The 24,731-nt window shown below is 32.6% G+C and overlaps 1 protein-coding gene and 1 long non-coding RNA gene across 2 annotated transcripts in view; one reads left to right on the forward strand and one right to left on the reverse strand.

Moving 5' to 3' along the window:
• LOC115246347 (dystrophin-like) overlaps positions 1–15,111 on the forward strand; it is a 467,223-nt gene extending 452,112 nt beyond the window's left edge. Inside the window, exons 45-55 of the mRNA XM_029825095.1 lie at positions 8,530–8,789; positions 9,236–9,394; positions 9,754–9,890; positions 10,215–10,419; positions 10,640–10,725; positions 10,809–11,136; positions 11,227–11,338; positions 11,421–12,059; positions 12,185–12,299; positions 12,890–12,997; positions 13,511–15,111. Coding sequence (XP_029680955.1) covers positions 8,530–8,789; positions 9,236–9,394; positions 9,754–9,890; positions 10,215–10,419; positions 10,640–10,725; positions 10,809–11,136; positions 11,227–11,338; positions 11,421–12,059; positions 12,185–12,299; positions 12,890–12,997; positions 13,511–13,608 — 2,247 coding nt within the window. The 3' untranslated portion in view covers positions 13,609–15,111. The remainder of the gene's footprint in view (positions 1–8,529; positions 8,790–9,235; positions 9,395–9,753; positions 9,891–10,214; positions 10,420–10,639; positions 10,726–10,808; positions 11,137–11,226; positions 11,339–11,420; positions 12,060–12,184; positions 12,300–12,889; positions 12,998–13,510) is intronic.
• Positions 15,112–15,320: 209 nt separating this feature from the next.
• Positions 15,321–17,171, reverse strand: LOC115246349. Its single transcript, XR_003885655.1, has 2 exons — positions 15,979–17,171; positions 15,321–15,903 (listed from the first exon to the last, which is right to left on the reverse strand). It is a non-coding gene; the product is annotated as an uncharacterized LOC115246349 (long non-coding RNA).
• Between the last annotated feature and the right edge of the window lie 7,560 nt (positions 17,172–24,731).

The following is a 24,731-nucleotide window of genomic DNA, read 5'->3' on the forward strand; positions in this document are numbered from 1 at the left end:
AAAAAAAAAAACAGAAAAAGTTTTTAATTATTAAGAATACATAACGTAATTCTGATAAAAATCCGAATAAATATAAATTAAAAAATCTGCGAGAATTTTTAGAATAATTAATCTTTAAAATTGTTTATTTGTGGTGTGATTTTGTAAGTTAGATCCACTTTCTTTTTTTGTCGAGATGTTTTTAGCAAGCATTGGCATTCTTAAATCGCGTAGGCTACCCGCATCGCTTAAAAGACACGTGTCTCGCATATTTCTGACACACATATGTTAGTCCGCCTACTAATTCCATCTTCAAGCTCTCTGAAAGTAATATTTATCCGTAGTAACCTTAAGATTCATATACGTGTCAAATGTTCACGACAGTCACGCGCGTTTAAAGTGCACTCGAATCCCATCTGTTTCAGATCGCACATATAGTTTTATCGTTTTAGCAATGGAAACACATTAGAAGCTCCTCCTTTTTTGACAAAATATTTTCTAGACTTTTAAAAACTAAAAAAATTAACACTCTTTGTATATATTGCAATAAGAGGACATTACAAAAGCACTGTATAAATTACTAAAAGGCAGAAATCATAAAATTATTGATTGATAAATGCACAACTACATAAGGAAGGGTAATTGAAAATTTTTATCCGCGATGATGCATCGGTTACATGCACCGTGTGCTTTAGGTAAAGGCGTCGATAACTAACACGCTTGAGGATCGCGGCTAAAGCCGAGGTTAAGGTCTAGGGTACAGTCTATGTGCGCGCGAACCCGAGACTTATAATAGATGAATATGGCGTATTGCCAACGGCAAGGCGCCACAATATTGCTGCTTAGTCACTTCTGACCAGACTCCTCTTTGTCCGCCGCTCTGGCTCGCGCCTCTCTGAACGGTGCGATGCGATAAATAACAGAAACCACCGCGAAAAATCTGAATATTATGAGAAAATTTAATAAGTCGCCGTGCGGTGTTTCGCCCTTCCTTCTTCAAAGGACACACGAATAAGGAGATTGTCAAATATTTTGTGGCTTAATCCTTTGCTAAGAGTTAATTTCTGGAGCTGGGTCTCTGCCTATCTCTTGCCTATCTTTTTCAACTCGAGTACAGTTAAGAGTAAGCAAGGAAAGATAATTTAACACTTATCTATTGCTAATATAATTCTTCGTTATTTTATTATGAGGATAAATACAATCACATTCGGCAATTTCTATAATATATCTTTCTTCACTTCTATAATATATTATCTTTTTGAAAATACTATATTAGCAAATGATGTAATCACAATAAATGTTATAAATTTTGTGCTGGACGAATCGATGATGGTTATACAAAATTTTGCTAAATATATTATATCTTTACAACGCGATTGTTCGCGTTGTTTTAATCTTTATGATAGGCTGGACACAAACGGAAAGTAACATGTTAAGCTGTGATATAACCAACATGTAAGCTGCTTACCAAGATTCACCGTATACGGTTCCAATATCCCAACAGTTAAGTCTCTTAGTGTAGTCCGTAACTATCTTAGCTCAAGGAAACTTCTATATAAGTCTTACATATTACTGTCAGTCCTTCCTTTCCAAATAATGCTCACGTTTAACTTTGAACAACGTTATTTTAAAAGTAATAAAATTATAATACAGAGATATTAATTTAAACGGAAGTAAACAGAAATAATCTTGTTTGGTAATTTTCAAACATCTATTTTAAGTTTTATAAAATAGTTTGTGAAGATACTGATCACACACACAATACTGATCCTTTCTGAATTCTTTTTTTCCCGATTTGTCATCCACCACATTTTACAAATGGATTCGATTAGTACTCAATAAAAAAATACATAAATTATTTTTTATCTATTATTTGTTTATTATATCTTTTTTTCTTTAATTATACTAAAAATACTGATATTAATTTTTATCGATCTAGAATTATCATGCTGTTTTATTTATCATGTTACAATCAAGTTGCATCTAGATTAATTAATTCTGAATCTATGACAAGTTGACTGCTTGTTTGTAGATTGTGATCATAATATAATTAAAAAACGAAAATTAAATTAAACAGGATTAATATTGTTTGACATGAACTAATTGTAAAAACGTAAAGATATTTAATAAATTATTTGCATGATGTGTGTCAAACGCAAGTTAAGTTATTATTAAAATTATCTACTATTTAATTTGACATAATTATCATACGATCAATATAGAACATAAATAATTTAAAAAAAGGAAAAGAGGAGAAAAAAAGAACGAAAGAGAGAGAGGAAGAGATCTCGCGAAAGATCTTGCAAGTCAAACAGCTAATTGCCAAATGGTGCACGAATTGTGCATACAGTCAGGAGAATATCGGATGGCGCCAGACAATTAGCTTAGTAAATTCCACGAAGTTCTCTTTGCCAGGACACAAGGAGTCGCGAGGAGGGACAGAGAGCAGGAACAACGCTGGAACGGTCGAGTTAACTTTAATTGCTCGGTTGGCTATATAATAAATGATACTGTAGACGCCGTGGCGAGAAATTATTTCGGCCTCGGCCTTTTCGCCCCGACGATTTCACGCGCGAAGGTCCCACGCTATCGACGGACCCATTGATTATTTTACGTCCAGGTGCACAATCCGTCACTCGTCCACGTCACTTCAAAGAAGTCGGGAAAACTCTTTCGACGCGATTTATCGCGAAGATCGAGTGGAGAACCTTTAATGAGAGTCACGAAGAGTGACGTTTAAACAAAGTTGCTCGGTGCCATGTTTCAGCGAAAACAACGTTGCAGGGACAAAAGTTTGAAGGCAATGAATTTCTATTTCTTTCTACGTCTCTGGTGCTGAATAAAACACACTCAAAAAAATGTCTTGCTGATATAGGTAGATTTCTAGGTGTCACAACAAAAATATATCGCTATTTTTTGTATCTGTTAGAATATTGTCTGTTACATATAGAATTTATAGCAGCAATATTCTAATAATATCTTCTAGAAAATTTAGGTCCCATTGCCAAATGTTAATCACTGCATTGGATAAATATGAGTTTCGATACTACAGAACGATCTTTGTGAGAAATATAACTGCCAATTATAACTGCAGCATCGAAAAATTGAGAAAAATTGTTTAAAAGAGCTAGATAGATTGAGCGCGTTATACAAATATGTTAGACGTGAGGATTATATATTCATTTGTTTCTTGCCGCTAATTTTTTCTGTCTACCACAGCCAAACTTTATAACAAGTATGATTGGCCTTAACATGGATAGGCGCCACAGAAAAACATTCTTTCTAAATTTCACAAACAGTTCAGATATAAATTCTGTCTCTGTCACTTAGATTGATTAAATGCGAAACATATGCGATATCACAGTATTTGCTAATCATTTATGTACCTCAGTTAATTTTGCGCACCAAGAAAATTTTTGCTGTAGTTGCAATACCACTTTTTTGAGTGTACGATTATTCTCACAATACTTTATGAATTATCTATGCTTTGTCTTCACAAAATATAATACTTTAAAAAATTATATGGAGATACATTTTTAAAGTTACAATTAAATATTCGCGCATGAGAGAGCGTTAGATGCGCGGCGCATTCGTTTTGATACAGAGGAAAAACGAAAGGAAGGAAGTCGCTGCACCGTAACGACTGATGTTTCCGTTTGGAGCAGCGGCGGCATAGACGAAAACTCGTCGGCGGAATAAAAGTTCCACCGGTGCTTCCACCGGAAGCAGCAGCCGTTGCGCCATTATCTATTTCGTTTTTCATTCACATACGTTCGGATGCAGGTGTGAGTACAGCTTTAGGTACGGAACACCTACGAATAATATAGTTGAGAGCGTAATAGCTCTAAAATAACGAGAATCCACCACCAAGATAAAAATTTCCACGTAAAATTCTATTCCATAAATTAATAACGTATTTTACATTATAATAGAATTATCTACAAAATCGTAGGAATGCATATTATATGTACTCTCTGTTTGATATAATAATTCAATTTGAAATATATAATTCAAATACATATATAATTGAGTAAAATAAAGCCTTGATATAATTCAGTTGCGTGACAGTTGCTCGAATAATATTGCAAGCGCTGTGCTTTTCGTACGGAAAAATGTATCACGAGAAGCGAAACCGAACCGCCTATTACAAGGGTGAACGACACACCCTCTAGGATAAGGGTTCGGTTGCGCATCGTGTAGGAAACCGTACGAAGAATAGCTGGAAAGAAAATATCTAACATCGAAGAAGATACTTCGTCGTAACCGAAAAGGCTTCTTTTGTACGAAAATCCGTTACAGAGAAATTCATGAGTCGAGATAAACTTGCATTAACTTCGCTCTAATCTCTCTGTGAATTTATTTGGAATATTTAACATTAAGACTGTTATCTATAATGACATTTTTTCATAAAGTTTCTTTATTAATATTATTTAAAAATAAAATTAAAATAATGATTGGCCTTACATGGATAGGCGCCACAGAAAAACATTCTTTCTAAATTTCACAAACAGTTCAGATATAAATTCTGTCTCTGTCACTTAGATTGATTAAATGCGAAACATATGCGATATCACAGTATTTGCTAATCATTTATGTACCTCAGTTAATTTTGCGCACCCAGAAAATTTTTGCTGTAGTTGCAATACCACTTTTTTGAGTGCAGTTATGTCACTTATACCGAGAAAGACAATAAATACGTGAAAAAAATCCACGCTGTCTTGTACATATTCCAAAATTAAAATTAAACTAACTTTTCACACAGAATTGCTTTATTATAGTTTTTACATTCTACGTCGTTCTACGTTGCTCAGTTTCTTTTCTTATTTTTACAGAAATATTACAATTTTGCTTATAGAGCAATTCTGTTCTGCTGAAATACGACAAAGCCAAACAAAATCGAGGGATTATTTCGTGATTCTTATTAGAGAGTGTCTAGAATTTAAACTTTCGAATGTTTCATTTCCGGCCATTTCTAATATCTGCTCTTCTTTCTTGGTCTTTATATTTTCCTTATCCGTTATAATTTTCTTTATGACACAGAGCGAAGCCGTGTCTGCGTCACTTTCCGGTGTGTCAGTGCGCATTTCCTATGGTACTTTATCCAACAGGATTATTGTGGTCGATTAGAAAAACTCATCACACACAATGACTTTTCCTACGCTTTTACGACACATAAATGCTCTTCAATTATCTTTATGTTATTTTAAGGATTGAGCAATAAAAAAATACCGAATAGTCTTTCCAGAAAGATATTTTTTTGCCAATAGCTTAATTGTAAACATTTTATTATATAATTTTTATGAAAGAATCGAATACCGTACAATATTAATTACTATAGAAATTAATTTAACTACTCAAAATATTATCTTATTTTCTATATCAATAGAACTTTAAATATTCTATTTCCCAAATCTCACATAAAGATATTTGATGTTATAAAAATATATAATTATAAAATTTCTCAGATATTTTCTGATTTTGTTTTTGCTAAAATTTGCTCTTTTCATATCCCAGCAAAGTATTCGAGATATTACATTTAACGAGTGCCACGCGTGCTGATTTAGACATATTAAATGCTTTACTCTGACCTTGCGTGAGCATACATGTAGAGATCTAATTGTACAATCAAATGACTATCTTAATCTCGTACTCTTTTTACGTAATTGGAATGCGAAGTGCGTGCGTGCGTGCGTGCATGCATACGAGCGTGCGTGCGAGCGCCAAAATAAATCTCGTCAACAAGATTCCAGCTCATTATACTAATTTTTTCACACAATTTCGTACGGATGCACGTGAGTACGATACGAGAACGCTGCGCGCTTTAGCGTTCTAAATATAATTACAGTTTCATTGAACACAATAATTCTTCATTAGCATTTGCGATGAATGTTATTAGAACGTTATTAATGCTTTATGTCGGATACAATTCGCATCATGAGTGATGCAGTATTTATAATATATATTTATCACATAACATATAGATATATATATATAATGAACTAAATGCGCGAATTATGCATTTTATCTCGGAATAATAATTACGCGATGGCTATATATATCGTTTATTTAAAAATTAATATTAACACACTTGTTACTATTCAACGTTTTTAGGAGCACATAACACAATATTGCAAAATGCTAGGAGCTTTAGTTTGAAGCGATTCAACTTGAACTTTCGCCTTTCAGAATTGCACATTTTATCATCGATAATTTCTTACATTTATAATATTTTTCTCTCTAAATTATTGAACACAAAAGCGCGATTCAGCTTTTTCCGGACGCGGCATTTTCATCGGTCCGATCATCGTCGTTCCACTTTCCTTCGTCACAGATGCAAGTAAGACTCCGACATTTCTCTATTTCTTTCTTTTGCATTCGTGCTCTGCTTTTACGCGTCCGCCTTTTTCTTTATCCCGTTCTCGGAACAAGGGATGCTTAAAGCACTTCCATAGGGAGACGACTAATTAGAGCGATTTAGCGTTCGTCGACGGCTTTTATTTGGAATGCAAATGCCATCGTGAGACCGTCCTCCGTTTTTCCGCTCTTTCTCCTCTCTCGTGTCATATATCGCCGACTGATAAATGTCCGGAGAATTTTATCGCGACGCCAGTTACCGCGCCTTGTCCGAGGATGAAAATTTAAAAGATCGAAAGAGCAAGCCATTTGTACTTAGCGATTGTCCCATACCTTTCTGTTTGTACGCTCTCGCGTAAAGTGTCAGAAGAAAACAATGAGAGAAAATTATTTTACGACAAAGGAATTATTTATTCTTCTTATTTTAATTTAGATTCTTCCTCATTTTTTTATTATAGCCATTTTTTTTAGATAGAAATGACATTCATTTTTGGGTAGTAACAAATATTTAACAATTTTTCTTTCTTTATATAAGTTTATATATTGACTAGTTTGAAATAAATTTGTTAATTCTAATAAAAGTTTATTTAAAATTTAATATAGAACCTCTCTCTCTCTCTCTCTCTTCCAAGTTTTATAATTGGGTAAGGAAATCGAGGATATCACTTAAAATACGATTCAATATATTTTTATTTTTTGAATTTATATCACATGAAACATTTTATAATATTGGGTTTTCAAAGTTATCTCTGTAATAATTTCAAAAAAATGTGTGAAGCGATATCTATTTCTTTTTAATTCAAAAAGGCGCGTATAAAAAAAGAAAAGATTTGTTCTTTGAATATTTTGTCGCGTTTACCTTAATTAGAAACTAAGTTGGATTTCGTCTCACTGGTAAACAACACGCACCAGCCATAAATCGAAAGACAAAATTAAAACGGTCATAATTTGATTACGCTTTATCCAATTATAACAGCAAGCTTCTGAAGTGTACGCGTAAATGATAATATGATAAGTATAACTTGAACGATTATAACATTTTGTGCATATAGTTTACTTCCAACTTTTCTGTCTGCTCGCAAACAGCCGTTCACGTGAAACTTTTTCTCTTATACCGGGAATACTACTTTTGGCCGTAATTACGGCAACAAGAACAACCCAGACGTTTCATGCACCTGCACACTGTACATTGCATCGGATACTATGGCTCTGAATGAATAATTCGAATTTGCATCGCGTAAAAGTGAATATCTTAATTAATTGCTGCATTCGTTAATATATTCCATTCAATACAATTGAATATTATCAGTCGCAAACAAATACTGTATTGATGCGACAGCAAAATATTTAAACATTAGATGGAAAATGTGCGTTAATTAAAACTGTCATACATCGCCATTTAAATGTTTAAAAGTATTGATTGCTTTAAAAACACATACTGTAATTTTTAAATATCTATTAATTGCATAAATATATATAATTATTTGTATCTTTTTCTCGCATATCTTTGCTAGATATATTTTCTGACTTCGTTATGTTTGGCGGATTAGTATCGTTTGTCATTTTTTCACGGAAGACGAATTTTTTACTTCAGCAAACGGTAATCGCTTCTTTGATTCATTATGCATCGCGTCTTGTGATTTAAAGAAATTGAAAATATAACAACTGAAAAATACTTTTCAAGAAATGGTAATATCTAATATATGATTTCTAACATTCACGGATATGTAAAGATTTATAAATAAAAGAATTTTTCTTCGAAGATGAAACATTTTTATAAATAATAATGTTAAATGTGTATCAATCTATAAATACGACACACTCATTACAATTTTTTAATATAAATGAAATTTAAATATACACTGTTATTTTTTAATTAAGAGGCTCTATATAATCAATAATATATTAAAATAAATAAAGTATATGTAATTATGAAACATATAAATTTATATTATTCTGAAAGCAATGATTATTAAAATACATCACTATGAAGTATTAATGAAATTTTTTCAAATTTAAAATAAGTTTAATTACAACAAATATTGACTTTACGATTTTAGATTTATGAATTATGATAAGGATTATCTCTTTAGATAATATATTAATGTGTGAAACAATATTGTTTTCTTGATTATTTTCAGATTTAAATAATAAATATTGAATCATGATATAACGACGCCTTTTTTCAAATTTCAGAAAATATGTGTCTTCCAAAAGTCTCTCGAGGATCTCTCCTCGCGGATGGCCGCGGCCGAGGCGATCCAGAGCGGCTGGCAGAATCCAAATGACGCTAACGAAGCGACGGAATTACTCGAGCAGTTGCAGAAATTTGGCGAACGACTGGTACCTATTCAGAGGAACATCGAGGATGCGAACGATCAGGCGAGCATCTTCGCGTCAAGCAGCGTCATCGTTTCTCACGCTTTACTGGCGAAACTCGAAGATCTGAACACCAGGTATGGCTTTGAAAACCGCACAAAAATTTATCTCGCGGTTTCTAGCAGAGTTCTAAACGGAGCTCTCATATCGTTTATTATCTTGCGTACAGCTTCTTTTGCAGCATATACAGGGTGGTCCTCGTAACGGTCGCCACGATTTTTAAGGCACTTACAATAATCTGACATAAAATGGCAGATTCTTCGAGCAATTTGGAATCGATTTTTCAAATCTTGTTTTTACAACATATGAATGCTGCAGAGATATTCGATATCCTTTTTACAAATATGTAAGGATCTCAGGATTTTTCTTTTTTTTTTGCGTCACTCTCTGCGCAAGTATCACCGATATCAAGACGAGCATTTAAAATTAAATCTGCGTTATGTGTAGAGTTTATTTTTATGGCGTTCTTTGCTTTGAATTCAGGATGAATACGCGATGTTAACTTTTTCGTATGTTTTCGCAGGTGGAAGGTGCTGCAAGTCGCAGTTGACGAGCGTTACAAGTTGCTAAGCGGATTCGGGAAGGATGGCAGCACTCCGGGTAGTCAGGCTTTCCTCGCGAGCAGCGTAGAACCACCATGGGAGAGAGCCCTCACACCCGCCAAAGTGCCTTACTATATCAAGTAATCGATCTTCCTTGCATCTCGTATAGTCGCCTTGAGTTTCTCAAACTGTGCGACACGGTTATTCCTGACACGATCAAGAGCTTTTACTCTCTATAATACGACCGGCTCTTGTATTTTTTAAGAAACAAATGTATTCAAATGTATTCAAATATCTGATTATCAATATTTACGATGTACATATCTCATAATTTTTAAATTTAACTTATAAAGAAATATAACTGTGTCATATTAAACTTTTTTAAATTTGAAACTTATATAGAAAATTATTGAGATTTGCTCAATTGTACATTTATATATTATATTTATTTGTGCATACAATTAGACCTAGGTATTTAAACGAAATTTATTTATTATAGCCATCAATTGGAAACTACGCATTGGGATCACCCGAAAATGATAGACCTGATGTCTTCTCTTGCGGACCTAAACGAAGTTCGCTTTTCTGCATACCGAACCGCCATGAAACTGCGTACCGTTCAGAAACGACTGTGCCGTGAGTATTTGCATAATCTCTTAATAATTAATCATTCCTTTATTGCTGCCTGGTTAGCACCATGTGTTCATTAACTATCGTAATTTTCTCGATCAATCACATTCTATGTGTCCATAGTGGCATATTGTTAGAACGCGCAATGATACTAGATGTCATTCCTTTCAACATATTTAACGCACGTTTATCAAACTGACCGATATTATAAAAATTCTTGGATAATTATTATTTCTTAATATCTTATGATATCAATATCTAAAATAAAAATGAAAAAGCTTATGAATTAGACGAATGTTTTATGTTTGTGCTCATTTTTTGTCATTTCAGTGGACATGTTGAGCCTTTCCACCGCGTTGGAACAGTTTGATTCACACGGACTTCGGGCACAGAATGACAAACTGATTGACATCCCCGATATGGTAACAGTACTAACATCACTGTACGAAGTAATCGCAGCAGATAACCCGGCGCAGGTGTCCGTACCGTTATGCATTGACTTGGCCATCAACTGGTTGCTCAATGTATATGATAGGTACATTCTACGGAAAAATATGTTTTATAATTAGTATTAAACTATCGATATATACCAATCTTTACTATTCAAATCAGGCTTATGTCTTGTTCTCATATGTACATATATTTTTTAATCTACTATATTTTAGATTTTCTTCAATTTTGAAGACATATTAGTGATCTTCAAGACATTATCCCTTTATCCCAAGACATTATGAAGTTTTGTGTTTAATTTTCAGCCAACGCACTGGTCAGATTCGAGTGCTTTCATTCAAAGTCGGTTTGGTTTTATTGTGCAAGGGACACCTAGAAGAAAAGTACAGATGTGAGTAATATATCAAGATTCTCTCTAATAATAGTCTAAATATATTTAATGTGTATCTAAAAACGCTTTTGTATTATTTACAGACCTATTCCGCTTGATCGCGGATCCTAATAGACTGGTTGATCAACGAAAACTGGGACTTTTGTTGCATGACTGTATACAAGTGCCGAGACAATTGGGTGAAGTCGCGGCATTCGGAGGTTCGAACATCGAACCCAGTGTTCGTAGCTGCTTCGAAAAGGCAGGAAAGGATAAGAACGAGATAGAAGCCGTACACTTTTTAAGCTGGCTGCAACAAGAACCGCAAAGCATGGTTTGGCTACCAGTGCTGCATAGACTATCCGCGGCAGAAACGGCCAAACATCAAGCTAAATGCAATATATGCAAGGAGTATCCTATTATAGGGTTCAGGTAAGATAATTCTAAAATTCATTTACTGGAAAAAGTTGATAATATGTAAAATTGTCGTTGAACATATTGACAAAAATATTCGAATTTCAGATATCGTTGCTTGAAATGCTTCAACTTCGACATGTGTCAGAACTGTTTCTTCTCAGGACGCAAAGCAAAAAATCATAAACTAACACATCCGATGCAAGAATATTGTACTGCGGTAGGATGTTTATCTTTATATCGTTTAAATATTATCAAAAGAAATGGTTCGTGTATATTGAACGACATTTACCGTTTTACAGACGACGTCTGGTGAAGATGTACGCGACTTCACGCGTGCGTTACGTAACAAATTCAAATCCAAACGATACTTCAAGAAACATCCCAGAGTTGGCTATCTGCCTGTGCAGACTGTGTTAGAAGGGGACGCGCTGGAAAGCCCGGCACCTTCGCCCCAACACAGCTCTCTCAGCCAAGATATGCATTCTCGTCTGGAAATGTATGCCTCTCGACTCGCTGAAGTCGAGCTATCGCGCACAAGAAGTAATTCCACACCGGACAGCGATGACGAGCATCAGCTAATAGCGCACTACTGTCAAAGCCTAAATGGTGGCGACAACATTAACGTACCAAGAAGTCCGGTCCAGGTCATGGCCGCGATTGATGCCGAGCAGAGGGAAGAGCTCGAAGCTATGATACGGGAATTGGAAGAGGAGAACGCAACGCTGCAAGCGGAATACGAGAGATTGCGTTCGAAGCAAACCCCGGGTTCGACGCCAGAGGATGGTCACAGTACTAGGCAACCCGATTGCGATATGATTGCGGAAGCCAAGCTGTTGAGGCAGCACAAAGGAAGATTAGAAGCGCGCATGCAATTACTTGAGGACCATAATCGCCAATTGGAGGCGCAGCTACAGAGACTTAGACAGCTTCTAGATGAGGTATATCACAAAAAAAATGTTGCATTTTAAATATCTTTTTTTAAATATTAATTTTTTAAATTATTTACAAGCGAAATAAAAATATTAGAAAATATGAATCAACTTTTATATTTAAATTTGTTTAGCCGAACGCTTCTTCGCCATCGAAGACCGGAACTTTACAAACTCGAAGTGTAACGGCATCACAATTAGCGACCGATTCTCCAGCAAAAATGAATGGCCATTATCATGATTCTCCAGGTATAATGCACCTCAATTTCATTACAGCTCAAGTTTTGATTACAATTTTTGGGCGAATAAACGAACGATAATACTTGCGGGATGATATAGCAAGGCTTTTTAATTGGGGATCGCTGTTAACGCATTTAATCACACGATCAGATTGTCATACATATTTATTATAACTAATATGCAACAACCGGATATTAACATCTTTTTAATGACACTATACTAACTGCATATTGATACAATAGGGATTCAATGATTTTAATCATATTATCTGTGACATAGTGGTTGAATAGCAAATCTTGCTTATATCTTTTCAAAAACAAATTGTTTTCTGATATATTCCAGAGTCCTATCTTTTATAAAACTAATAAAATTTAATAAATTAATAAAGTCGCTGAGAAAGTTCCGTCATTAACTAATGTTACTAATGTAATTACAAAACTGACTAATTGAAAATGCAATGCAAAATTAGAATAATATAACTTTTTAGCATCATTTGTATTAATTATGATAAGAGTCTCTATTGTTACCTTATTATATACTACATTTACTCAAACACTGAAAATTAGATAAGCTTATTGCTATTGGGTATATGGACATAGGTGGTGGAAACTCGAACGAGGGCAGAGTCAGCAGTTTAGAGAGGCCACCGCCGCCGCCGCATTCTCACAGTGTTGCTCACAATGTGGGCAATCTATTGCACATGGCAGGTTCGTTCAGTTTATATGAAAATGTGATCGTGTGCCAATTATGTAGTATAATCGACTATTATGTTCAGTCTCTATAATGCACGTGTCACTTCTGCTTGATATAACCTAAATAATGTTGCTTTCCTGTTTTCACGCTACAGAATGGATGTAAGGTGAGATCACTATGCTTCTCCCTATAGGGGCTTAAAATTTGCTTGGATACATTAATACTAGATATGCAAAATAAAACAGCTGTTCATAATTATTGGTAATGCAATGGGAACAATCTTATGCATTAATTAAATTAATGCATAAATCTTTAATATTAATCATGTATTTTATCTGCTTGAATTCTTCTTTTCGACTCGTTTTCACGCTTATTTCTTCGTTTCTCTCATATACCTCTGAATATTTGTGCACGTGTTGATTGTCCAAATATAAATTGTGAAATTAACAGCATATAAACTCTGAATCTTAGGAACAATAATGAGAAAATATAGGCAGATGGTAAAGAGCTTTCTCTTTTTATTTTAGGCGACTTAGGAAAAGCTGTAGGTGAATTGGTAACAGTCATGACGGAAGACACATCGAAAACGAACGGACAACGAGCACCACCACCGGCATTCAAATAACAATTGCAACCGGGAAATTCGTTCCATCAACGCATGCTGATAAAAGATGATGCTAAAAGTCGGCTAAATCGACGCGCTATCAATTTGATATCCACGATTGTAAACGTTTAATAATCGTAATCACTGACCAATAACACACAAGTCTGGCTCTAATACGCATATCAGAGACAAGTACATGGTATATCTGCCGCGCAAATGCAGGGTCAGGGGACTCGTCTCGTGGTGTGGTGGTTTCGGGTATTTTATAAGTTTTGATATACGTCATTCTATAGCTGGATTATATCAATAAGACGATTATGATTTGGCTTTCGGCGCTGTCCCCTGAGAGTAACTTTATTACATATTGACATGTCATATCATAAAACTAATTGTAATGAGAAATCAATTGTTATGCTTGCTAGCTAAAGTATACAAACAATTAAGAGATATAATGAGAATAAAGGAGAATACACGGAAGGAAATATCATTAACAATGCATGCAAAAGCAATGTATCAAATCACATAATCTATTATAGATCGTAGTTTATATTTACATACCCATTCTGTTCACTGCCACGGGCTCTTCCTCGACGTAACTTACACAATGTACATGTTGCGGTTCTAGACGACACATAATGGGAAATAGACAGAATTCATATATCTGACCTCCTGTACTCGACGCTTTTGAATTTTACATATATAATCACACGAAAGAAAGAGAATCTTTTATAATAAAACAGAGAGCGATGCGCATTACAATTTTCAAGTTTATTTTTTATCCAGTTACATGATTTTTCATATTTTTTAAATAAATTTAAACGGCAATGTCTATTATTTAAGCCTGCCGAATGTTATTATATATCTAAGAGTATATTGATAAGTACCTAACTAATAAACTGTAGGCTGTATTCTCTAATATGTAATAAAGTTGTCTAGAAAATACTTCATCGCGATATTATTAAAATGTGAGCTCTTACCGTGGTTCTATTATTAAGTGATCAGTCTGCGATCTGCTTCCTGGCGGATAATTTTTATATTTTGAGTGAATTAAACGCGCAGCACGTTTTTTTACGTATCATAGATGCCATATGTTAATAATATTATTATATTACTATTATATTACGAGGAGACGCTTGCGAAATGTAAAATACATATCTTCGAAAAAGAATATCATATTTTACCAATTCGATAAACATTGCGAACAAATGTTGGATAATATGTAACAAATGTATTGTTATTTGCCGTCGTTAGGTCACAAACAGATTGATTTCACTTTATAGAGTGTAAAATGATCGAATATGTTTTTTCAAGCTCCGTCTGTAATCTGTTGAAAGATTGTTGGTTTTGCGATTTCATACATTAAAATATAACACATTAAAAAATTTTAGAGGATTAGTCATATATAAAAATGGAGTTATATACTGCATACATCAAACAGGTAACTACGTTACTTGTAATATATTATAATATAACTGAAATGATATGGGACAAAATGCTTAAATAAAAATAATGGATATAAAAAAATCTTATATTTTTTTTCTCTATGTCTGTTCGTTATAATAAGTATTAATCTGGTAATATTGCCAGAATTACGTAGTTACCTATTTGCAGCCTCTATCATCTACTAACATCACGACACGAGCCACACAACCGACACGACGTAATGCCGTGTGGAACGCACTTATTGGTAAATACGCTAGAACGGCCTCCGCAGCTATATATATATATATATCTTTTTTTTTTTTTTCAGACGTATTACAATTACTTCATTATTTTAATTATATATTTCCATACCTTCTGTTATTATGCGAGCGGAATTTTCGTTATTTAAACTGGTTGAGTTCTTGTCATCAGAATCTTCTATGTAGTCCAATCTTTTTTGAAATTCCTTATTCACCGCATCATTTATACAATTGTGATACGTCCATTATAGATATGTCCGTTATAGATGTGTTTATTATAAATTTATTCATTGAAGTTGGTTCTTGGAGGCTCGTCTATTTGTACCGTCGTCGATCTGGAATTTAAAAAAAATTAGTTTTTTATATAATTATAAAATCTTTTTTTTTTAAAACGTTTCCATTATTTCATTATATTTAAATTATATATTTCCCTATCTTCTCTTATCATGCGAGCGGAATTTTCATTATTTAAACTGGTTGAATTCTCGTCATTAGAATCTTCCAATCTTTTTTGAAATACTTTATTCATCGCATCATTTACACAATTGTGATGCGTCCATTATAAATGCGTTTATTATAGATTTGTTCATTGAAGTTGGTTCTTGGAGGCTCGTCTATTTATGCCGTCGTCGATCTGGAATTTAAAAAAAATTAGTTATTTATATAATTATAAAATCTTTTTTTTAAACATAATTATTTCATTATTTACATTATTTTCCTATCTTCTCTTATCGAGCGGAATTTCCGTTATTTAAACTGGTTGAGTTCTTGTCATCAGAATCTTCTATGTTGTCGAATCTTTTTTAAAATTCTTTATTCATTGCATTATTTGAACAATGCCCCAGACTTCTAAGGAGGGTCTTTCTTGATGTGTTCGCTTGTAAGAAATATATTTAATACATATATATTTTATATTTTATTCTATCTACATAGAAAATTATTTTTTTTAAATTAAACACTATTTTTTTTGGAGATGCCGGATGATCCGATTTAATTGTATAATTTTAAAATGCACTGCTTGAAATTTTTCCTTTTTTTGGCAGTTATAACTTATCTAATTGTTTCTCCAGTTTTTTTATTTTATGTACGTATGTTTTTTCGAGTTGTAGTCTTTGATGTTTCATTTCGTCTATGTGTTGTTTGTGTAATTTTATTAGCCCCGCGTTGTACGTATTTCCTATTGCTAATTGTATGTTAATTTGCTCTATGGAACTTGCCATTTTAAATAATTTATAAGATGGATCTATAAGAATAAGGATTATTTATAAGATATGGATATACAAGATGTCCCAAAATTGATAGTAGAAAAAAGTGGCATATTCTACAGATCAAAATAAGATAAAATTGTCCTATGAACATGTGTCCGGAAACGCACCCCTTCTGAGTTACAGCACCCAAAATTTCCCGAAAAAAGTCGAATTTTCTGTATATTGTCTAAACTTGAGTTTTTTCGAGCAACTTTGGGGGGCTGTAACTCAGAGGAGATGCGTTTTCGGACACATGTTCACAGGACAATTTTATCTTATTTTGACGTATAGAAAATGCCTCTTTTTTCTACTATTAATTCTGGGACAATCCTATACTATATTATAGTATATTTAAAAACTATGATATATAATGTAGACTGTATCTTACTTGCGAGAGTAAAGGAGCGATGAGGAAGTTGCGACAGCGGCAGCGGCACGTCAGACTCTACAGTGTGAAACGTGATGAGTGACTTTACAAATACCCTTGTATAAAAAAAAAATAAAAATAAATATTTAATACGTTAATAACGCTTTTGTATATTAATCATGTTCATATGATTTTTCTTTGTTATCTAATTTTAGAAATCAAAATTTGCCCGTGAAAACATGCTGTATTTGTATACATATCTTTTTAGTTAATATTTTCTGTTTATGACCTAATAAAAAATTGCTTGAAATATCTTTGACTTTAAACAGTGGCGTAGTAAGGGAAGGGTTCACCTGGAGCGAACCGTCCCTCTGCTTCCCTCCTTTACTACGCTATTGGCTTTGAATCCTTTCTGAATCTTATTGTTGGTAATTATATGATTTTACGCAACTCCAAGACGTCATTTATAGCTATCGTAGTATTGTTTTTGTCATTATTATGAAAATAATTATTATTATCATTAAAATGAGAAATTTCATCTTGTTCTATTTGATGATTACGTATTAAATGGCGCTTTAAAAAATAAATATTAGCATATTTTTTTAAACAGTTTGTAAAATTACATTCGATTTGTGAATATACGCAAGTTCTATGTTTCAATGTAATATGTAACATCAAAGTATTTAACGAATGAAAAGAAAGTTCACATTAAAGACAAGAGATCATTTTTTTATTATGTGCTGGCGTCGCGACGCTACTGCATCGCTTGATAAATCATTACATATTTGTAAAATTTCATGTTATTTTTCACATAAAAATAAATATTTAATACGTTAATAACGCTTTTGTATATTAATCATGTTCATATGATTTTTCTTTGTTATCTAATTTTAGAAATCAAAATTTGCCCGTGAAAACATGCTGTATTTGTATACATATCTTTTTAGTTAATATTTTCTGTTCATGACCTAATAAAAGATTGCTTGAAATATCTTTGACTTTAAACAGTGGCGTAGTAAGGGAAGGGTTCACCTGGAGCGAACCGTCCCTCTGCTTCCCTCCTTTACTACGCTATTGGCTTTGAATCCTTTCTGAATCTTATTGTTGGTAATTATATGATTTTACGCAACTCCAAGACGTCATTTATAGCTATCGTAGTATTGTTTTTGTCATTATTATGAAAATAATTATTATTATCATTAAAATGAGAAATTTCATCTTGTTCTATTTGATGATTACGTATTAAATGGCGCTTTAAAAAATAAATATTAGCATATTTTTTTAAACAGTTTGTAAAATTACATTCGATTTGTGAATATACGCAAGTTCTATGTTTCAATGTAATATGTAACATCAAAGTATTTAACGAATGAAAAGAAAGTTCACATTAAAGACAAGAGATCATTTTTTTATTATATGCTGGCGTCGCGACGCTACTGCATCGCTTGATAAATCATTACATATTTGTAAAATTTCATGTTATTTTTCACACCTACACATACACGTACAAAATGAAAGTGTGAAAAAGAATCATGACCATTTTACAGTAGGTATCCTATTCGTCGGTCTGCAGTTATGATTTATTTGCTTCTTCCCTCTTAGTCATGTTCTGTATGGTACATCTGAAGAAGACAAGCTTAAAATGTTACCATCTGTGTTTTGAGTAGCCTTGGCACGTGCCTTCTTTTTGTTAGAATAAGGGTTAATATGGCGCCATAACGTTTCAGAAGACTATATATATCGCCAGATGTATTAAAGAAATAGCAGATGTTGATTTTTATATTTAGAAAATCCGAAAAAAATAAAAATATTTAGAAACATTCAATTACACTAATATAAATTTTTTTACCATATCTCATAAAACAATTTTAATAAAATATTGAATAATGAAATAAATATTAATAAAGTTAAAATTGAATATATTTGTGTGTAAAATTGAAAGTTTGTTTTATTACAAAGAGATTATGTGAATATGCATCGATATAAAAAGTGAATTCTCGGTCAGAACATTTCTACGGTACAAGGACGTTGCCTGAACTGGTATTCATTTGATCCGGTTTTAACCATCCTTCGGAAGAAATCGTAAGTGAACTAGTAAGCAAAAAGTGTACAACGAACACGGACTTGACTTAGTTTGTGTTTCAAATATACAAACATAACAATTTTATTTATGAAATTATTTAACACAAAAATCTACTCCATTTATTCTTATTCATTGCACTTGTAAAATAAGTTGTGATTTTTATGCAACATATTATTTTATGTAATTATATATTCTATGCAAATATATAAAGAGAAATATTATTCTCTTACATACATAATAAGAATTGTTATACAGATTATTCAAAGGGAAATGAAATAATCTAAACTTCTTAACAAAAGTTATTTGGCAATAAAGAATGATATTTTCACATGTGAGCAGCATATAATTTTTCAGGAATATAGCAAGGTGAATTCTAGCACATCTTAAAAACGCATTCCATTAACTCAAATTTCGCTAATGCTGTCAGCAGTTTGACACAAGAATCATGAAAGAACCCTGAAAAATTATGCTTAGTATAGCGCAATACATTTAAACACACATAAACTTAATAAATTTTAAAAGATATTTTGTAACTTAAAACTTTTAATAATTTATATACATATGTATGATTACATATGATTACGTCGGATTATGTTTTATGCAACGTATGTGTTCGCGATTGTAAAATAATAATGTCGTATATTTATTAAAATATAATCCGACGTAATCATTGCAATCATTGCAAAAATTAGTTCATAACTATGTTGCGTGATTATTTTTTATAATAATTAATTATGCTTTTGTGCAGATGATATGTTTCATTGTTATCAAGGATTTTCGATCGCATTCATAATATAAATTCTTTCAAAGAAAGCGACCAAGACCTTCATCCTTAATGTTTCTTTGCGTGCAATTATCACGAATGGCGTGAATACACGCGAGGTATGTGTGTAAATGCCGTTTATATAACTGTGAGAGAAATGTACTCTCAGATTCAGAGAGACTCTTATATTATCTTAATTAAGACTCTATTATTATCTCTTATATTATCTTAATACTTATATATATATATAAACGCGTTCATATAAACATTATCACGAGATTATAATTATATGGTTTTATATCTCTCTTTTCTTATATTGCATCTTTCATCATTAACATTTGGATATATATAACATTTTTAAAAACGCAAATATATATTTTAATAATTTTGTTGTAAGTATTCGCGAACAAAAAATATATTTTATCCTCTCGGTTGTAAAAACAGAGTTAACATTCTGCCGTAGCCGTATCTTAAGAGACACGTATGTATATCCGTAGAAGTTCCAATACAGGCGATTGAGTCATCGATACGTGACATGTGTATAAATGTGCATAAACAGAAATTTAGTGCATGCTACGAAGGTCGATAGTAATTGATTTTAAATACAGCACACATTTATTAAATATCGAGCTAAAAGCATTATAGTTATGTTCATATAATCAATATCTCAAATGAAATAATAAAGCGTTTTATGCTTTTATTTGTATTGACGTCAAAAATAATGTTGCTTATGTTGTATTAACATGTAATTTTTATTCACAATTTTTTTATATGAATATTTCAATGATAAAGATTCATCGAAAATGTGTTAAAAATAATATATCTTAATATTCTTAAACAAATAAAGAGTTTCTCTAAATTTAAAAGTGTCTCCCCTTTCTGTACAGTTAAAATAAAACTTGTATATTCTAATAATTTTTCCAGTTGACTTTGCGCAATATATATATATAAAAGGAAGTTGTTAATCTTTGTGCAATAAATACTTAAAATATTTTTTTCGGAGTTGTAAAAACGACTTATATTTTTTTCATAGAGAGCTTGTCTCTCTATTATTATTATAAATTATAAGTTATGTGAGAGACACTCACAAAACTCAGAAGCTGATATACGAATCGAATCTTATTTCATCGTTCTGATAGTACGATTCCGTAGTGCTAGTTTTCCAAATTTATATAATGTCTATTTTTATCATTCTATACATATGAACGTACAATTCATATATCCCATATATATTAGGTCTACCAGAAAGTTCTGTCCGTTTTTGGAATAAAACAAAATACAAATTTTTATTACCGTCAATAAACTTTATTAAATAATGTAATTGCCATTATTCGGAGAAGTTTCTTGCCAGCGTGAGGGCAATTTGCATATCCCATTTTCGAAAAATGTTTTATCTTTTGATGCGAAAAATTGAACCAATGCTTATTTGATATCTTCTTCATTTTTGAATTTCTCGCCCCTCAAAAAATTTTGTAAGGACAAAAACAAATGATAGTCGGAGGGTGCTAAGTCCGAGGAATATGGTGGATGCGACAGAATTTCCCAGCCTAGTTCTGCAATTTTTTGACGAGTCCCCAAAGCAGCATGTGGCCTAGCATTATCATGATGCAGTATGATGTTCTTCCTATTGAACATCGCCGGCCTCTTTTCATGGACTGCTGTATTTAAATTATCCAGTTGCTGACAATACTTCTCCGAATAATGGCAATTACATTATTTAATAAAGTTTATTGACGGTAATAAAAATTTGTATTTTGTTTTATTCCAAAAACGGACAAAACTTTCCGGTAGACCTAATATATGAACATGATTATAAAGATTACTATAAAAATCTATAAAGATACTTTACATATGAATGGCAAAATGAAAATCTTTGATTAATAAAATATAAAATTAGCTGTATGCTTACATAATTATATTTATCTATCAAGAGATACGGTAGAGTCTCGCGCCAAGTTTATCCTTCCAAAAACACATGAAATAAACCGATTTATGCACTGTCTATACTAATCCATTGTTTAACTGCTAGTAAATGCCAAACAAAGTTTTTTGTTCATTAAATTAGCCGACGCATGCATCCGCAATTCCGCGGAAGCAATACGTAACGCACGCGAGTTGCCTTAGCGAGCGATGCGCGAGTTAGATTTCAAAGGCAACTCGTTTGAAACTTCGACGCCGAGCAAACGAGCCCCGGGAAAAGTACTTTTACATCAAATATCCCGCGCATAGCACGTTACTAAAATTCGTGGGTAAAATTCTTTTGCCGTGACCGGCGATGTAAAAGGTCGCTGCCCTTCTTGCTACCGCCACGTCGGACGGACGCTTCAAAAGCACGCGCTTTCGACAACTCCGAGAAAAGAGACTAAGCGCATCAACCCGCGGGAAATGCACCTCGCAAGAATGCACCATCTGTGTATCATTCGTGGACAAAGACGAGGTATCCGCCAGCATACTCCGTAGTAAATAAAGGGTTGGACACGCCAAATTTTGTAGATACGGGTTTTATACGAAAACTTTAAGAAACAATATTGTATTTGAAAATGAAATATTTCGTCATAATATTATAACACTGCTCACTGACCCCAAAAATATAGTGTACAGAAAACTTAATTTTTGGTTTCACTAAATAATTATATTTTTAATTTAAATTGTTATATTTTATATAACATCATGTCAGAATTAATAAAAAAGACATGAGTTTTTCTCATACAGTAAAATATTCTGAAAAGAGACATGCAAAGTCTTCCAAAATCTTTTCGACAAGTTTATATTGAATAAATTATAAAATTACAACATTGAAAAATTGCAAATCTTGATATATTTATCAAATTGTCCAACTCAGATATTTCATAAATTATGTAAATGATAATTATTAACTTCTGTACTGTGTTTTTTAATCATATATTCCCTGGAGTCGATAGCGTGTTAAGCGTTAAAATGATTAAGCTACTACCAAATTACCAAACAGTTAGACTAAGAATAAGTTGGGTTTCAAGCTTAGCTTTGCTTAAATTTTAAATGCCGAACAAAGTTATCCTAAGTAAGGTTTACTGGACTTAGTCCGGGAATTTAGACCCAAATAATTAACGTCGCTCTACGGATCTTGGCTGACACGCCTAAGCATATCACGACGGCAAGGAAGACAAAGTACAATCCACGTGAACATTTATTAAGAGTCAAGGGAATATATCCTTGAAACAATGGAAATGATAGTGAAAGAGAGAGAGAGAGAATATATATAGCAAAAAAAATCATATAAATTATTCCAGAGTATGAACAAGAATTAATATATTCTGTTGAGTATAACCATTAAATAAATAGAGAAATGATGTAACTGTATATAATTTAAAACACATAATAGTTAATTAAATTTAAATTAATTGAGTTAATTAAAAAATTTTAATATTTTTTAAATTTATTTTATTATTAATTGATAATATCTTTGATATTAATTGAAAATGAGATTAACTTTTAAATTATTTCCGGACAAATTAAAATCGGAATTTTTTGCCCCTCAAAGAATTTTGTAAGGACAAAAACAAGTGATAGTCGGAGGGTGCTAAGTCCGGGGAATATGGTGGATGCGACAGAATTTTCCAGCCTAGTTCTGCAATTTTTTGACGAGTATCCAAAGCAGCATGTGGCCTGGCATTATCATGATGCAGTATGATGTTCTTCCTATTGTACATCGCCGGCCTCTTTTCTTGGACTGCTGTATTTAAATTATCCAGTTGCTGACAATACTTCTCCGAATAATGGCAATTACATTATTTAATAAAGTTTATTGACGGTAATAAAAATTTGTATTTTGTTTTATTCCAAAAACGGACAGAACTTTTCGGTAGACCTGATATAAACTGCTAGTGTGACACCAGTTTTGTGTCCAGAACAAGTTCCCATCGTGCGGTCGAGGAGCAGCAACGCTCAGGACCAGTCGGGTAAAGGCATTCGGACCAACATATAGCCTATATCTATCGAAGGTTCCATGACCCATCGGGCATTTTTTTGCTTCATGTAGGAAGCCTAAAGCGAGGCCTCGAAGAAGGTCGCTCGTTCTTTGACGATCATAATCGAATTCGAAGGAGATATATGCGAGAAATTCCAGCAAAATTGCAGGGTCCCCAAAATTCAAACAAGAAACATAGCTAAATCTCTTAATTATATTTCTTATTGTTAGACTGAAACTTAGTATATGAAGAAAGAGACAGAGAGATCAATTAAAATTAAATATCAAGATATATATTTACTGCAAGAGAGAACAATAAAATGTAAAAAAAGTAAAAAAAAAGACTTGGATTTTATATCTCATAGCACATCACTCTAATCAATTCAAACTAATTATTCAATAAAGAAATAAGGATACACTACGTTCCGGACGATACTCGAAACATCTTCTTGATCCTGGTCATAAGTTTTCATTATAGTTTAAAGATCCGTTGATTTTAATTGCATTTTTCACGCTTTCTATCTTTAAAACTCTGAAACTATCTTTAAAATTTTATAACAAGAATGTATACTCAAGTTTTGAAGCAAAAAAAAAAACAAGAAAGCAGGCGAATTAAAAAATGCATCTACAAGAAATGGATATATATATATTCGCCGCCGGCGCGCGAAAAAAAAGTATTAAAAGATAAAAGATACTTTAACTTTTCTTATACAAAAAAGTTTCGCTTATTATTGGTTAAATGTTTGAATTTGTTTGATTTTTTAAATTTTATTATCGATGTTCTTAAATAAAATATGATATCTACAAAATAAAATGTACATGACAAAAACCAATATAGAGTTGTGAGACCTGAATAAGGAGTTTTGGAATTCTCAGACAGTACCAGGTTAGTTCTCAGAATTCTGAGCCTGACATCATCTCCAGCTTATAATTAGTTAGAGAAGAAAGAACAAGTGAGAGATGATCTAAATTTCTATTAGATGCATTATTATAGCAAAATTTTTGCGTTGAATGTTGTTTTTTTTTGTATTACATAAAAATAATAAGTATATATTA

The sequence above is a fragment of the Formica exsecta genome, unplaced genomic scaffold, assembly GCF_003651465.1.
Source record: "Formica exsecta isolate Colony F162 unplaced genomic scaffold, ASM365146v1 scaffold149, whole genome shotgun sequence".
NCBI classification, from domain to species: Eukaryota; Metazoa; Arthropoda; class Insecta; order Hymenoptera; family Formicidae; genus Formica; species Formica exsecta.